At 42.1% G+C, this 12740-nt stretch overlaps 1 protein-coding gene across 8 annotated transcripts in view; it reads left to right on the top strand.

Annotated features, from left to right (window-relative positions):
- Positions 1-12740, top strand: part of NSF (N-ethylmaleimide sensitive factor, vesicle fusing ATPase) — a 271739-nt gene that overhangs the window by 21192 nt on the left and 237807 nt on the right. For all 8 annotated transcript variants that reach the window (XR_014518107.1, XM_083469738.1, XM_083469739.1 and 5 more), the window contains exons 2-4: positions 3190-3275; positions 7496-7595; positions 10501-10540. Coding sequence is in view for 7 of the 8 variants with exons in the window: in XM_083469738.1 (XP_083325864.1) it covers positions 3190-3275; positions 7496-7595; positions 10501-10540 (226 nt within the window). In the remaining variant the exon portion in view is untranslated. The remainder of the gene's footprint in view (positions 1-3189; positions 3276-7495; positions 7596-10500; positions 10541-12740) is intronic.

Below are 12740 nucleotides of genomic sequence, written 5' to 3'. Positions count from 1 at the left end.
CTTATTCATGTTCCCTACTGCAATTCTGAGGGCACTCTGTTCTTGGCCTCTTCTCTTTTTGGAAGAGAGCTTGAGGCACCCCGCGTCCTCAGTCACATCACAGATTTTCATATTGCTTTGGGTTCTCCCGTTTTGCTCTCTGTCAGGCTGCAGATGACTCATAGATCATTTCTGCTGCGCACACTTGCTCCCTTGTCTTGCGGCAGATCAGTGCCCAAGTTAATCTTGTCCTCTGTGTTGTGGAAATTAATGCCAAGGGTTTGCATGTACAATATATGTCAGGACGTGAGGCTCTCCTGGCTTGCAGTTCAGAGCCATTTTTAGATCGTAATCTGCTTGCGAAGCGCCAAATTCTCTATTTTGGCTTGTGCAGCTACATAAGGCACCATGCATGTGGATAACCTGTGATAATTTGTCAGGTCCCAAACGCAGTTTTGTGGGCAGTGTTAGAAACTCTGATATATAAGCAAGGTACCAAACGGCTCCTTAAACCAAAGTTGCAGTTGTTGAAACAGAATGCTTAGTTGCCATTTTTGGATCAGACGGCTCAAAAGTCTTATTTTTCCTTTTTTATTTATATATAATTTTTTATTAGTTTTTTTAACATATCATTTTCAACAGTAATTAAACATACTTTTACATCTGATTCAAATTTTTGACTTCCATAAATCCTGTCTGAAAACTTTTCAATCTAATCTCTCAGTATGCATTTCTTATCTTCCCTATTACATTTCAAACTCTTAACCGATATCTTTATCTTTTTCTACTTTGTAACACTTTGTATATTTATCTTTACAAAACTTCTTGTAGTCTTGTAGTCCTACTAACGTAATTTGTTGATTACAGTTGCTCTTCAAATAATTCATATACTTCTTCCAGTCTTCTGTAAATCTCTGGTCCCGCATGTTTCGAATCCTTCCTGTCATTTTGTCCAATTCTGCATAGTCCATTAATTTCGTCTGCCATTCTTCTTTTGTCGGAATTTCTTCTTATTTCCATTTCTGGGCTAACAATACTCTTGCTGAAGATGTTGCATATAAAAACAATTTAACATCTTGCCTATTAATATCCTGACCTATAATGCCAGGTAAAAATGCTTCTGGTTTTTTTTAAAAAAGTCTTATTTTTTCAGTACGACTTGTTGGTTCCTGAAATTCATCCTGATTGTTCAGATAAAATATAATGGATAGAATTCCACAGGATGTGTTGCTAGTGTGTGAAAACAGTCAGGATCCTGGCATCTCCTGGTAGGCATCTCCAGATGTTGGAGACATCAGGTGGCAACCTAATGTTAGCTGGGCATCTTCACTTGGTCGCACGTAGCTGATAGCCACTTGCAAAATGTGCCTGGTGCCTGACAAATTTTGAGCGCTGCTTGTGGGATGTGTGTCTTGGGGGTCTCTAGGGGACCCCTGTCACAAAATTATCACTGTCTGGAGATCTGATACAAAGCTTCAGAAAAAATATAAAAATATGGGGGTACCTTTTCTTGACTTGTTCCACTTGAAAGAGAGAAGCTAAGGAACTTACGACTCTTCATTTGCCCGCTAAATATATAAACATTATTCACTTCATCCACTCCAGTAGAAGACCTAATAAAGCCACTTTCCATAAACCATTATCTTTAGTTATTTTTTAAAAAAAGTCTTAGGCCAATGGGCTTTCGATCCTGCCTCCTGTATCTGTGATAGTTTTGGTTGATTTTTAATTGTCTGTTTTCTGCGTAAGAGCATGCATAAATCACCAACGGGCAAGAGGAATATCATGGCAGTGTGTGATAAAATAATTAAAACATAATAAAATGGGGAAATGGTAACGCGGGGCAAATAACCAGCCCTGAATAAAACTCAACTCTCTGTCAAATTAACTCTCTAATTGTTAATGTTGAGGTCTGTTTATTGTATTTTGTAGCTTATTCTTTTTGCCGCGAGATTCTTTGAGGACTTTTTTTTTTAGAAAGACGTGATAAATGTCTTAATTAAAACCACTATCTGGGCAGGTTGGGCAATATACTCTTCAACCAGGCCTTTGGCTGATTAATATTCTACAGCCTTTAAAACGTGTTTGTGGGAGGAGAGGTTGTTTTGTTCCATTGTTTCTGTTTTAACTATTTATTTGTGCTTTTATCTTGTATTTTTGTCCTGGGATCTTTTGATGAAGGGCGGTATATAAATCTGAATAATAATATTAATAATAATAAGTAGTAGTAGTAGTAGTAGTCAAAGGAAAGCTTGGCCTTTTTCTTTTCTTCCTTGATGTGCTGGCTTTCAATGTACAAGGACCCTTGTATGGTGAAGCCATACATTCATATTAAAAAAGTTCCTTCCAGTAGCACCTTAAAGACCAACTAAGTTAGTTCTTGGTATGAGCTTTCGTGTGCATGCACACTTCTTCAGATACACTTCTCACTATATAGAAGGATCTGGCAACTTCTGTTTCAGTGTATCTGAAGAAGTGTGCATGCACACGAAAGCTCATACCAAGAACTAACTTAGTTGGTCTTTAAGGTGCTACCGGAAGGAATTTTTTTATTTTGACTATGGCAGACCAACACGGCTACCTATCTGTAACTGAAACCATACATTCATGAGAGTCTCGTTCCAAAGCGACACAACCCAGCCAGACGGGAGGGGTATAAATAATAAAATTATTATTATTTATTATTACACAGCTTTGCTTCTTCCGTCTGATTGGTTTCCTTCCTCCTCTACGTCATGAGTGTTCTCAGAACCAGGTTCCCACATGCACAACTAACATGTTTCTTCTGTGGAGGTGTTCCTTTAGAGTACAGTGGTACCTTGGTACTCAAACGGCTTGGCTCCCAAACAAATTGGCTCCTCAACGCCGCAAACCCGGAAGTAAGTGTTCCGGTTTGTGTACATTTTTCGAAAGCCGAACTTCCGTTGTGGCTTCCGATTGAGTGCAGGAAGCTCCTGCAGCCAACTGGAAGCCGCACCTTGGTTTTTGAATGGTTTCGGGAGTCGAAGGGACTCCTGGAATGGATTAAGTTTGAGAATCAAGGTACTAGTATTCTGAATGCCAAGCAAGTGGTAAGCAGCTGATTTGCCTTTCCTTTTCCCTCCGGCTAATTAAAATGTGGACCTTAGAGAGCAAAGCCGTCTTATATACATGTCCTATGATGTCTTGCCGCTCTGACCTTTCCTCGCGTCTTCTCTGATTCCCTCACAGACTATGCAAGCTGCGAGATGTCCCACGGACGAACTCTCCTTAAGCAACTGTGCGGTGGTCAACGAAAAGGACTTTCAGTCTGGCTTGTAAGTTTTGGTGGTTATTATCCTCACACATTAATGGAGAATTTGCCTTTTCTTGCGGTGACTGGGGGGAAATAATTTACAGGAACCTACTGTTTCCTAGAGCCTTTAGTAGCTCATCTCCAGAGCATTGCAGGATGTTGTCCGGGCTGGTTGGGCAATATATTGCTCCCAGGTTCCGATTCCCTAAAGGTGGAATGTTGCCAAAAAACAGTCATTCAAATGTTGTTGTTTTAGATTGCTTCTCTTACTAGAATAGAAGGCACTCCATGAATTAATGACATAAATCTAAAACAATTACCTGCTCCAAGCAATAAACCAATGAAAAATGCAGCCTGAGCCTCATAAAAGTGGAACACTCATAACCTGCCAGCCAGAGGGCATAGTAAAAAGCTTTCAGGTGCAGTTGTGTGTTTATGTTTCCTGAAAGTGAACAATTAAGCATTTGCAGTTTCATTAGTCTAAAGGTCCACCGCTCTGAATGACTCCAGTCTCTTCTAGTGTTGATTTGAGGTGGCGCCGATTCTGCTTTGCAGAAGGCAACGCCACACCAAAAACATTCTCTGAGAGACATACAACGCCTCTAACCCAGTTATAGCTGCCTGGTTGATGTGAGAATGTGGTTTGGAGGCACAGAGGGTGCTTGGACACAACACTGCAAATTTCATGAGTCTCGCCCCCTCACAGACCTCTGTCCTTTATTGTCTAATGTTGTAAACAAAATCTGCCCTTTTCCCCTTATGGGGTATCCAAGAGCCCATACAGAGTCCTTACGTGGGTTCCCAATTGGTAGGAGAAAATAACAGAGGCCAACCCGAGAATATTGAGAAGCAAAGCAGCTAGTAAGCCTGATCTTTATTGATCTGTTGCAACAGGGTGGTCCCCTCACACACAGGAAAGGAGGAGGACCCAGAACCGAGGTGTGCCTGCCCTTATATAGACATTTTTAATTCCCTGCTCTGAAGCTCAAGACCACCCCTCCATACATCATACATACATCACAGAAAAGGTGGTCTACAACAGAAATTTGAATGTTGTTTTTCCTGTCTACCAGGTTATCTGATAATGCCTTATATGATTGCCTTTCCTGGTAGTCTGTCACCCTTTGAGATGGTGATTTCCCAATTCCTGAGACAATTCCTCCCTCCTTGCAGAGAAAACATTTGGTTAGTTTGGGAGTCAAAATGGTTTCAGGTTGGTCTTCCTGTGCTGATCTATATATGTACGTGCTTGGTTGGTACATTTATGAACATATATATATATATATATAGGGACGTGGGTGGCGCTGTGGGTTAAACCACAGAGCCTAGGACTTGCTGATCAGAAGGTCAGTGGTTCGAATCCCCGCGACGGGGTGAGCTCCCGTTGCTCGGTCCCTGCTTGTGCCAACCTAGCAGTTCGAAAGCACATCAAAGTGCAAGTAGATAAATAGGTACCGCTCCAGCGGGAAGGTAAACGGTGTTTCCGTGCGCTGCTCTGGTTCGCCAGAAGCAGCTTAGTCATGCTGGCCACATGACTCGGAAGCTGTACGCCGGCTCCCTCGGCCAATAAAGCGAGATGAGCACCGCAACCCCAGAATCGGCCACGACTGGACCTAATGGTCAGGGGTCCCTTTACCTTTACCTATTATATATATATAAGACCTTAAATTTTATTATTACACTAACAAGAAGGAGTGTGATGGGCATCAGCAGTTCCCCCCCAGGGGGGGGGGGTAGTAAAACACAGAAGGTGAGAGCTAGCTAATTTCTCACCCTAGAAATGAGAAGAATTGTGTCTGCACGTTTTGTCTCGTACCTCGGGTTCTACAACAGCTAGAGACGCCTTTGTTTTTTAAAATGAAAGCTGGGAATCTGGGAGTTACGTTTCACACCCCCCTGGGGGGACTGTCCTCCCTCGCACCACTGTGGGCGCTCAGCACCAACTCCTCCTTCTGTGGTGTCAGCTGGGACCTCATAACATCGCCGATTGTGCAACCATGTATGTTCATCAGTGCTGATAAATTCATATCGTTCTCCATCACAGTCTCATTTGTAGCGACTACATGGATGGTTTTTCTTCAGCACCTGTCACATTTGGGATTAGAAAGGCCCGTGTGGGGGGAGCGTGGTGGCGGAAAAGACGAGGACGCTCCCATGGTAACCGGTGTAAGGGATGGGAAACTCTGCTTTCTCTGTACACTAGTGAGAGAACACTGTTTATGGCACTCTTCCTTATGAGTCAGTGGAGACGTGTGTATGAACATTTGTGGCTTCCTTTGAGTTCCCAGGTTTTCTCTGCAACCGTTAAGGCTGACATTCACATTTCATTTATACTGCAGACCAACGCTGGTAAAATCCCTGAAACAGATATTTGCCCTGCAGAAAACTACCTGCTCAGGCACGCCCTAAAGCTGAAACCTGTGTGGATTGCATACAGATTATGGGCTCAACCACAATTCCACTTGTCCTGCGATTTCCAGTCACGGGTCTGAGAATTTTTAATCTTTTAAAACCCGCTGTTTACTACTGAATCAAGGAAAAGATATTGATCAGGTTTTCTGCAGATAGATGTTTGTCCTGATTCAGCAGTAACCAGCAGGTTTAACCGTGGAAAAGCGGTGGAACAAGAAAAAAAGAAACCCTCTGAGACCCATGAAAAGAAATCACAGGAGTAGTGAGCCCCATGTTTGTTGCATTTTGTTCCCCTTGAAATCAGTGGGGCTTAAGTTAGTCACGACTAACTTTTCTGAAGGATTTTAATAGAGTCACCGTGCAGATAGTTTGGATCCCAGCCTTGTAAGCTATATGGAATTCCCTTATTCTTTCCTGAATGTGCATATGCTTGAGGGCAGAACTGTGTAGCAGGAAGCTGCTCTGTCCTCCTGGGCTGGACACCGCCACTTCTTGTGCTGCTAGATCTGATGGGAAGAGCCCTTCCCACGTGGGATTTCTCTTTTATCAAGGGCAAGGCGGCCAGAACTGACCCCAGTTGCTCTTTTTTTTTTTTTTAAAAAAAATATTTATTAAGAATTTAAACAATAAAACACCATTCACATACACAACCCAAAAAAGAAAAAACGCCATCACCATCAGTCACATAGACCAAAAGAAAAAAATGAAAAAAGACATACCAAAAAAAGACAAAGGATAAAAAATCATATAAAAGACATGAAAAATAGTTCAGTTTCATGAATAAAATTTCCATAAGCCTCTTTTCTGACTCCCTCACATCTCCCTTTTCTGTGTTCCCATTTACAAAATCTTGTTCAGCAATGCTTCACCCTCTCTCAAGATTTATTTTAAATTGTACGTTTCAACTATTATGTCTCCAATTTTTCCCTTTGTTATCAAATATTTAAGCTTGACATAATATTACTCAAGTTTCACCTTTGTTCTTATAGTTCAATTGTTTTCATACTCCTTTCGGCTAAGTCACTAATGCCATATTATCTTTATATCCTGCATCATTCTAACATTCATACAATTTACAATACTTTTGCAAATAATCCTTAAATTTCTTCCAGTCCTCTTCCACTATCTCTTCTCCCAGGTCTCGGCTGACCCCAGTTGCTCTTCTTGACAGCCAGAATCTGCAAGTAAAGAGCTATATAGCTGTGACTTGAAGAACATGTTCTCTGAGGGTCTTTTATTGTCTGATTTATACTGAATCAGACTGTCGGCCCAGCCAGCTCGATATTGTCTACATTGACTGACTTATCATGGTTTCAGGCAGTGTTCTCTCCCAGCACTACCTGGGAGATGCCAAAGATTGAGGCTAGAACTTTCTGCATGGGGTGTAGCAATCCTTGTCCATTTCTCTTCCATTTCGCTGCTCGCAGAGCTGGGGAGGGGGGGTCATATTTCCCCCCTTGATTTCCCCCTCTGAAAACTAGGTGCGTGCTATGGTCAGGTGCGCCCTATAGAGCGAAAAATACGGTACTTCACAAAACAGTGCCCTAAAATACATACCTGGACTTGTTTCGATTAATGTCTGCAGGAGACTTTGTGGATATTTAAGTTATAATTAGAAAAATCTTAATTATTCATAAAGGAAACAGCTTATAAGAAGTAAATAAGGAGACCAGATACAGGATAAAGGAAGTATTTTATTTGGTTGTTTGTATTGTTGTATGTTATGCTCATTGTGTGTTATGTTCACGTTTAATGAGGGTGGATTTCTGTAGTGGGGGGGGGGTTATGTTATGTTGTAAATAAAATTTCCATTACTCTTCCCCCTTGCAGGCATGTAGTTGTGAAGACCTCCCCGAACCACAAATACATTTTTACGCTAAGAACTTACTCCTCCGTTGTCCCAGGCACCATCGCCTTCAGTTTACCGCAGGTATGTTTTTGACTGTTTATTGCTTGATTGGCCAAGAGTGAAATGGAACTTCATACTAAAAGCTATGTTTGTTTTTTGTGTTTTATTAAAAAAAAACAAACCCACAAAAATGCAAAGTTTGCGTATTAAAGTTGGCTTCCCAGGGACCTCTGGTCAGTCACTGTTGGGGAGCACCTTTTGGTCTGATGTGGCAAGACAATTTAATTTACAGGAAAGTTATGCGGAAAGCAAGATTGCTTGAGAGTAGAGAGCTGTGAAGTATCTCTCATCTCATTCCTCAGAAAGGATGGCTACTGTCATGTGATGCATCCCATCAGCCAGCTGCTCTGAGACCACATAACACCAGTCCTGAAAGACCTACATTGGCTCCCAGTATGTTTCTGAGCACAATTCAAAGTGTTGGTGCTGACCCTGAAAGCCCTAAACGGCCTCAGCCCAGTATACCTGAAGGAGCGTCTCCACCCCCATTGTTCAGCCTGGACACTGAGGTCCAGCTCCGCGGGCCTTCTGGTGGTTCCCTCACTGCGATAAGTGAGGTTCCAGGAAACCAGGCAGAGGGCCTTCTCAGTAGTGGAACGCCCTCCCGTCAGATGTCAAGGAAATAAACAACTACCTGACTTTTAGAAAAGCAGGCTTGTTTAGGGAAGTTTTTTAATGTTTGATCTTTTATCGTGTTTTTAGTATTCTGTTGGGAGCCGCCCAGAGTGGGCAGGGTATAAATAATACATTATTATTATTATTATTATTATTATTATTATTATTATTATGCTTGGATCCCCTGCCATGGCTTCAGCCCTCTTAAGCATAAGCAATGTGGAACAGAGGGTTATAGCTTCCCTGGGAAAGCAGTGCTGCTGCTAAATAATCTCCCAGTGATCTGGTACAGTACTTGCAAATCTCCACGCAGAAGAAATCTGTCAAATGTAGTGCCAGCATCGCTGGATATTTAGCAGCAACACTTTGCAATGTGTGATTAATCTCCTTGGCTTCCCTGAACCTCCTGCAGTGTCAGCAAACACTTTGAACCTGTGAATCAAGTGCAGCCTAGCTTGGGGAGTGAACTGCTGGGTGAGATTTTTCCTCTCCTCTTTCAACAAAACAGCAAAGGGGGAATAGCCTACAGGGCTGTGAATTGCGAAAGAGGATTTTCTCTCTGTTTTTTCTTTTTTTAATTCAACAACTGTGTAAGGGTGCTTGCTTGGGAGACCGGGCTGCAAATCTTTCTTTCTTTCTCTCTGACTCATCTGGAGGTGTTATGGAAACCTCTGTTCCCCAGCCTTGAGAAGTGGGGAAGATAAAGATAACTCTGCAGAACCACTGTGAGGAGGTCATGTTACTAATCAAAAGCTTAGATGGGTCAGGCTAAATAGCAATCTGAAGAAAACTAGTTATAGGTAGGTAGCCGTGTTGTTTTGCCGTAGTCGAAACAAAACAAAATAAAAAATAAAAAAAATCCTTCCAGTAGCACCTTAGAGACCAACTAAGATATCTGAAGATATCGGAAGAAGTGTGCATGCACACGAAAACTCATACCAATAACTAACTTAACTGGTCTCTAATGTGCTACTGGAAGTGAATAAAACTACTAAGTTTCTAATACAGCTAGGCATTTTGCAAAAAATTAAAAGTGAGATCCTGTTCACAAGCTTATGCCTGTAATCAAAGCAATCAACAGAGAGGAAGAAAAAACCTGGAGAGGAAGCTAAATATATATATTGCGTTGGCAAGTGCTAACTGAAACAAGTAGGTTTTGAGACACCTTCTTAAAGTGGGTGGCATTGAACAGATTGGATCTCCCCGTTTCAAATGTTGGGAGCTGCTGGCAAAAATGCAAAAATGCACACAGCTCAGAAATGGAAGTGGAACTTTCTGGTTCAGAAAGCAGGAATGCAGAGTTTGAGGCGAGAACAAGTTGAACGATAAGGACAGAGTTCACTTTAAAGTTAATTAGCAGTGCTTTAAACAGAATGAAGAGAAGACTCCCTGGAAAAGACCCTGATGTTGGGAAAGATGGAGGGCACAAGAAGAACAGAGGACGAGATGGTTGGACAGTGTTCTCGAAGCTACGAACATGAGTTTGACCAAGCTGTGGGAGGCAGTGGAAGACAGGAGTGCCTGGCGTGCTCTGGTCCATGGGGTCACGAAGAGTTGGACATGGCTAAGCCACTAAACAACAATAAACAGAATATGATAGGGGTTTGGTGGTCAGTGCAACAATGCAATAGCATAATCCGTGCTATGGATTCACAAACCTAGTTGAACAAATGTGGCTACGAAATTGCTTGAGACCTACTTGCTTGCTTGGCAAGCCACTCTGGGCAGCTTTCAACAAAATATGAAAATACAGTAATGCATCAAAAATTAAAAACCTCCCTAAACAGGGCTGCCTTCAAAAGGTAGGGGACCTGCATATAATACCTAGCTTTTATATGGCACTTTGTTGTTGTTGTTGTTTAGTCGTGTCCAACTCTTCGTGACCCCATGGACCAGAGCATGCCAGGCATGCCTGTCTTCCACTGGGACTTTAGCGTATTCAAAACACATCACATTATCTTTTTGTTTGTCCAAACAACAACCTTGTATGGTAGGCCAGTGGTGTCACGCACCCCCCCCCCCCGGTTGCATGTAGGGTGGGGCATTTGGGAGATGGCTGTCAAAGTAAAGAGCTGTGACAGCGACTTCTTGACATTAGCTCAAACTTTTGGCCACCATTCTCTCCGGACTCTCATATAGGCTATAGTCACACGAGTGTCATGAAGTCTTATTGAGGATATGACTTGTAGCGTGCTTGTGAAAAATTGCATATCCTTCCCCCCACTTTGAAATTTTGTTTTTAGTTGTGACGAAGAGATGTTTTTTTCTAGTTCCTATCTATATCTATATATATCTTTTTGTTTTCTTTCAGAGAAAATGGGCTGGACTTTCCATCGGGCAAGACATCGATGGTAAGTGTTTCCTGTAAGTTTGTTTATAGTACAGTCGTACCTTGGAAGTTGAACGGAATCCATTCCAGAAGTCTGTTCAACTTCTGAAACGTTCGAAAACCAAAGCACGGCTTCCAATTGGCTGCAGGAAGCTCCTGCAGCCAATTGGAAGCCCTGTTGGACATTTGACTTCCCAAAGAACGTTTGGAAACCCGAACAGTCACTTCCAGTTTTCAATCGTTCGGGAGCCCTGGCGACAGTTGTCAAACCTTCCCCCTCTCCTGTCCCTTATCTCCTAAAACAGGGGTCGGCGACCTAAGGTCCGTGGGCTGGGTGCAGCCCAATCGCCCTCTCTTTAAAAAATAAAATAAAATAAATTTTATTAGGAATTTGAACAAAACATATTATCTTAAAACATATCATCCTTAATCCCCTCCATAAAACAACCCCCCCAACTTCCCTCAGCTCCAATCTCAAAAAATGCACCTCTGGGTTATTTGTGGGGCCTGCCTGGCGTTTTCACATGAGTAGAATGTGTGCTTTTATTTAAAATGTATCTCTGGGTTATTTGTGGGGTATAGGAATTCGTTCATTTTTATCTTCAAAATATAGTCGGGCCCCCCCACAAGGTCTGAGGGACAGTGGACCGGCCCACAGCTGGAAAAGGTTTCTGTCCCCTGTTCTAAAAGGTGCACTGTTAATAGTGATATCACTGTGCGCTGTCCAAGGTGCTGGAAAAACAAGTTAATGGAAACCTAGGTTGCAGTTGGTATAATTCTGGGAATGGGCAGGGGATATAAATAGGATATTATGAAGCAGGAAGCTGTGGCTAACCCTGCATTGTGCAGTAAAAGTACATTTGTACATTGCCCAGCAATATGAAACTAGCAGCACTACTGGGCATTGTATATTGGTGTTTTAGGCAAAGCTGTGTCGTCATTAATGATGCCTTAAAGCAGTAATTACATCAGCTGCATCTTTGGCGTGGCTCTTAATTCTCATTCACTCTGAAAATGAGGCCCCAATTGGCATTGTGATGCATCTCCAGTAATTGGAACTTGTAACGAGAAACAGAAGATCGGTCCCAACTTGCAATGTTTATCATTTTTGCTAAGAGCAGGAGAAGGCCGGGGAACTACTCACATAGGCGTAATGACTGTATTCTCTTTCCACTTAGAGGTTTCTTTCTGGAGGTTTGTGCCAGGAAGCAAATTCCCTGTAGGCAGCGTGGAAACTGTCCCCTACCAATTGGATGCTTACAACATGTGTGCATTATGGAGGTGGCGTTATGCTTCTGAGGGCTGAAGCATATATCAAGTAGATGCATGAATGCCAAATTCTTGTTTCTCTCACCCTTCAGTGTCCCCAAGAAACAGAAACCAGGGTGCCTCTTTTTTCTTCTCTAGCGGAGGCAACTAGGGCTCCCGTCTGCTTTATTTTGTTGTCACAAATTGCAAAAATTGCAAAAATTAGATGGACTTAAAAACAAAACCCAAAATGGATTGACCATGAGACTAGTTCATTTTGTCTCTGAAACAGCCTGATATATTGATTTCGTGGTTTTCACTCTCTTAATAGTCACCAACCATGAAATCTAATTCAAAGTTAATGGCTTAGGCGCTTTTGAAAAATATATATAACCCCTGTTGCTCATTATGCTTTGATTTCTGCTTGCTTCGGAAATTTTGCTCCTTGTTCCTTCCCTAATGGAGGCACCAGAGCTTTTCTTGGCTCAAGGAGCACCCAGAAGATCAAGGAGAGTTTCCTGCTCCTGATTATTAATTATTATTATTATTATTATTATTATTCTAATTTCTATACTGCTTTATATTTTTAAGACAAAATCTCAAAGCACTTTACAACACATTAAAAACATCAAATAAAACAATCCAGAATAAAACATTACTGTGCCGAATAAAATCAAATACAGTTGTACCTCGGAAGTCAAACGGAATGCGTTCCGGAAGTCCGTTCAACTTCCAAAATGTTCAGAAACCAAGGCACGGCTTCTGATTGGCTGCGGGAAGCTCTTGCAGCCAATCGGAACCCATGGAACCCACATTGGACGTTTGGCTTCCAAAGAATGTTCGTAAACTGGAACGCTTGCTTTCGGGTTTGCAGTGTTCAGGAGCCAAAACGTTCAACTCGCAAGGCGATCGACTTCTGAGGTACGACTGTATAAAGTATACATTCAAAGCAACGTAATTAACAGGTAACTAAA

This window comes from Podarcis liolepis, assembly GCF_965112155.1.
Source record: "Podarcis liolepis genome assembly, chromosome: 13".
Classification (NCBI taxonomy): Eukaryota; Metazoa; Chordata; class Lepidosauria; order Squamata; family Lacertidae; genus Podarcis; species Podarcis liolepis.
This window is presented reverse-complemented; position numbering and strand designations above follow the sequence as displayed.